We start from the raw sequence: 1,297 nt of genomic DNA, 5'->3' as shown, positions 1-1,297 counted from the left end.
GTCTGTTACTCATGCAACCATTACTTCTGCCATCACCCCAGTTTCCTTTCTCATTTCCCTGGAGTTTTCAACATTCATCAGTCCTTCGAAGTAGACTTTCCATCTCTGCAGCACCTCCTCCTCAACACTTTGTCCTCAGCGTCCTTTATCAGCCTGATGCTGTACATCCTTTGCTGCTCTATCACTCTGCTTTGCCACTTTATACACCATGTTTTCCCCCTCTTTCGCATCCAGTTTCTCATACATCGCACTCGCTTCCTTCTTTGCTTTCGCTACTGCCTCCTTTGCCTTGTTGTTTGTACAAAAACTTCTCAGATCTTTTCTCTTGTGCCACTCTTTCCATGCTTCTTTCTTTCTCAAATATCTTCCTGTACTTCTTCGTTCCATGTCTCCTTTGTCCCCCTTCTTCTTCCCAGTTGTCACACCAAATAATTCCTTTGCTGTTTCCCGCACTATGTTCGATAAATCTACCCAGGCGTTGTCTTCCTCCCAGTTCATCTTCTGGTTTACACCCTGTGGCACAGGATGTAATCAATCTGAGTACGCCTGCCTCCACTTGTGCATGTGACCTTGAGCGATTCACACTTACTATAAAAGGTGTCTGTGTGATAGGCGAAGTCTACAATGGCTTGACTCTCATCATTACGTGCACCATATCCATACTTTCCTTTCACTTTCTTATCTGCACTGTTTCCCTCACCAACATGTAAGTTAAAATCCGCACCAATTATGAGTCTTTCCTCCATTGGAATAAACTCAACAGCTTCATCTAGCTTCTCCCAAAACTTCTTTCTCTTCTCTGTCACATCCCACCTGTGGGGTACTTATCACATTTAGCAGAACACCTTCTTTCTCCAGCTTCAGACTCACCATTCTGTCTGTTATCCCTTTCACCTCCAACACATCATTCACCATCACAGTGACAGCATTCCTCACTCCATTCTCCCCAGGGTAATACAGTTTGTAACCAGATCCCTCGCCTTACTCCCTTTTCACTTTGTCTCCTGTAAACACAAAACATCCAATTTTCTCCTCTCCATCATGTTCACAATCTCTCTGTCATTGTACCTATCCTCACATCCACCTCTTTCTTCATCTCTCTCTTTTTTCCAACACGGTTTCCACCTCTCCTGTTCTTTCTTGGTTGACCAATAGTCGTATATTTTCCACTGCTACCCTGCTGTCCCACAGCAACATTGGTGGCCGTTTTTACCCTGGGCCCCAACCGCTCCAGTACGGTATTCTGTTGGCTGTCACACTGTCATTGATTTGGCTAGTTTTGTGCCGCTTACCTGCT

At 44.9% G+C, this 1,297-nt stretch overlaps 2 protein-coding genes across 2 annotated transcripts; both read right to left on the bottom strand.

Annotated features, from left to right (window-relative positions):
• Nucleotides 1-135: 135 nt before the first annotated feature.
• LOC119585530 lies at nucleotides 136-498 on the bottom strand. The gene has a single exon (XM_037934155.1). It carries the CDS (start codon nucleotides 496-498, stop codon nucleotides 136-138), a length of 363 nt encoding a protein of 120 aa, XP_037790083.1.
• An 8-nt stretch (nucleotides 499-506) lies between these two features.
• LOC119585529 (craniofacial development protein 2-like) lies at nucleotides 507-1,197 on the bottom strand. The gene is made up of 2 exons (XM_037934154.1): nucleotides 1,115-1,197; nucleotides 507-813 (listed from the first exon to the last, which is right to left on the bottom strand). Exons 1-2 carry the CDS (start codon nucleotides 1,195-1,197, stop codon nucleotides 507-509), a joined length of 390 nt encoding a protein of 129 aa, XP_037790082.1.
• Nucleotides 1,198-1,297: the final 100 nt, after the last annotated feature.

Source organism: Penaeus monodon, chromosome 20 (genome assembly GCF_015228065.2).
Source record: "Penaeus monodon isolate SGIC_2016 chromosome 20, NSTDA_Pmon_1, whole genome shotgun sequence".
Lineage (NCBI taxonomy): Eukaryota > Metazoa > Arthropoda > Malacostraca > Decapoda > Penaeidae > Penaeus > Penaeus monodon.
Note: the sequence above shows the minus strand (reverse complement) of the source record. Positions and strands in the feature narration are given on the sequence as shown.

What these genes read in the sequence shown, in the direction of transcription:
- LOC119585529 (XM_037934154.1), bottom strand. Translation starts at nt 1,197, where the DNA reads ATGTTGCTGTGGGACAGCAGGGTAGCAGTGGAAAATATACGACTATTG. An exon ending in ACAGGAGAGGTGGAAACCGT is followed by an intron (nt 814 to 1,114) that starts GTTGGAAAAAAG and finishes AGTACCCCACAG; the next exon opens with GTGGGATGTGACAGAGAAGA.
- LOC119585530 (XM_037934155.1), bottom strand. Translation starts at nt 498, where the DNA reads ATGAACTGGGAGGAAGACAACGCCTGGGTAGATTTATCGAACATAGTG.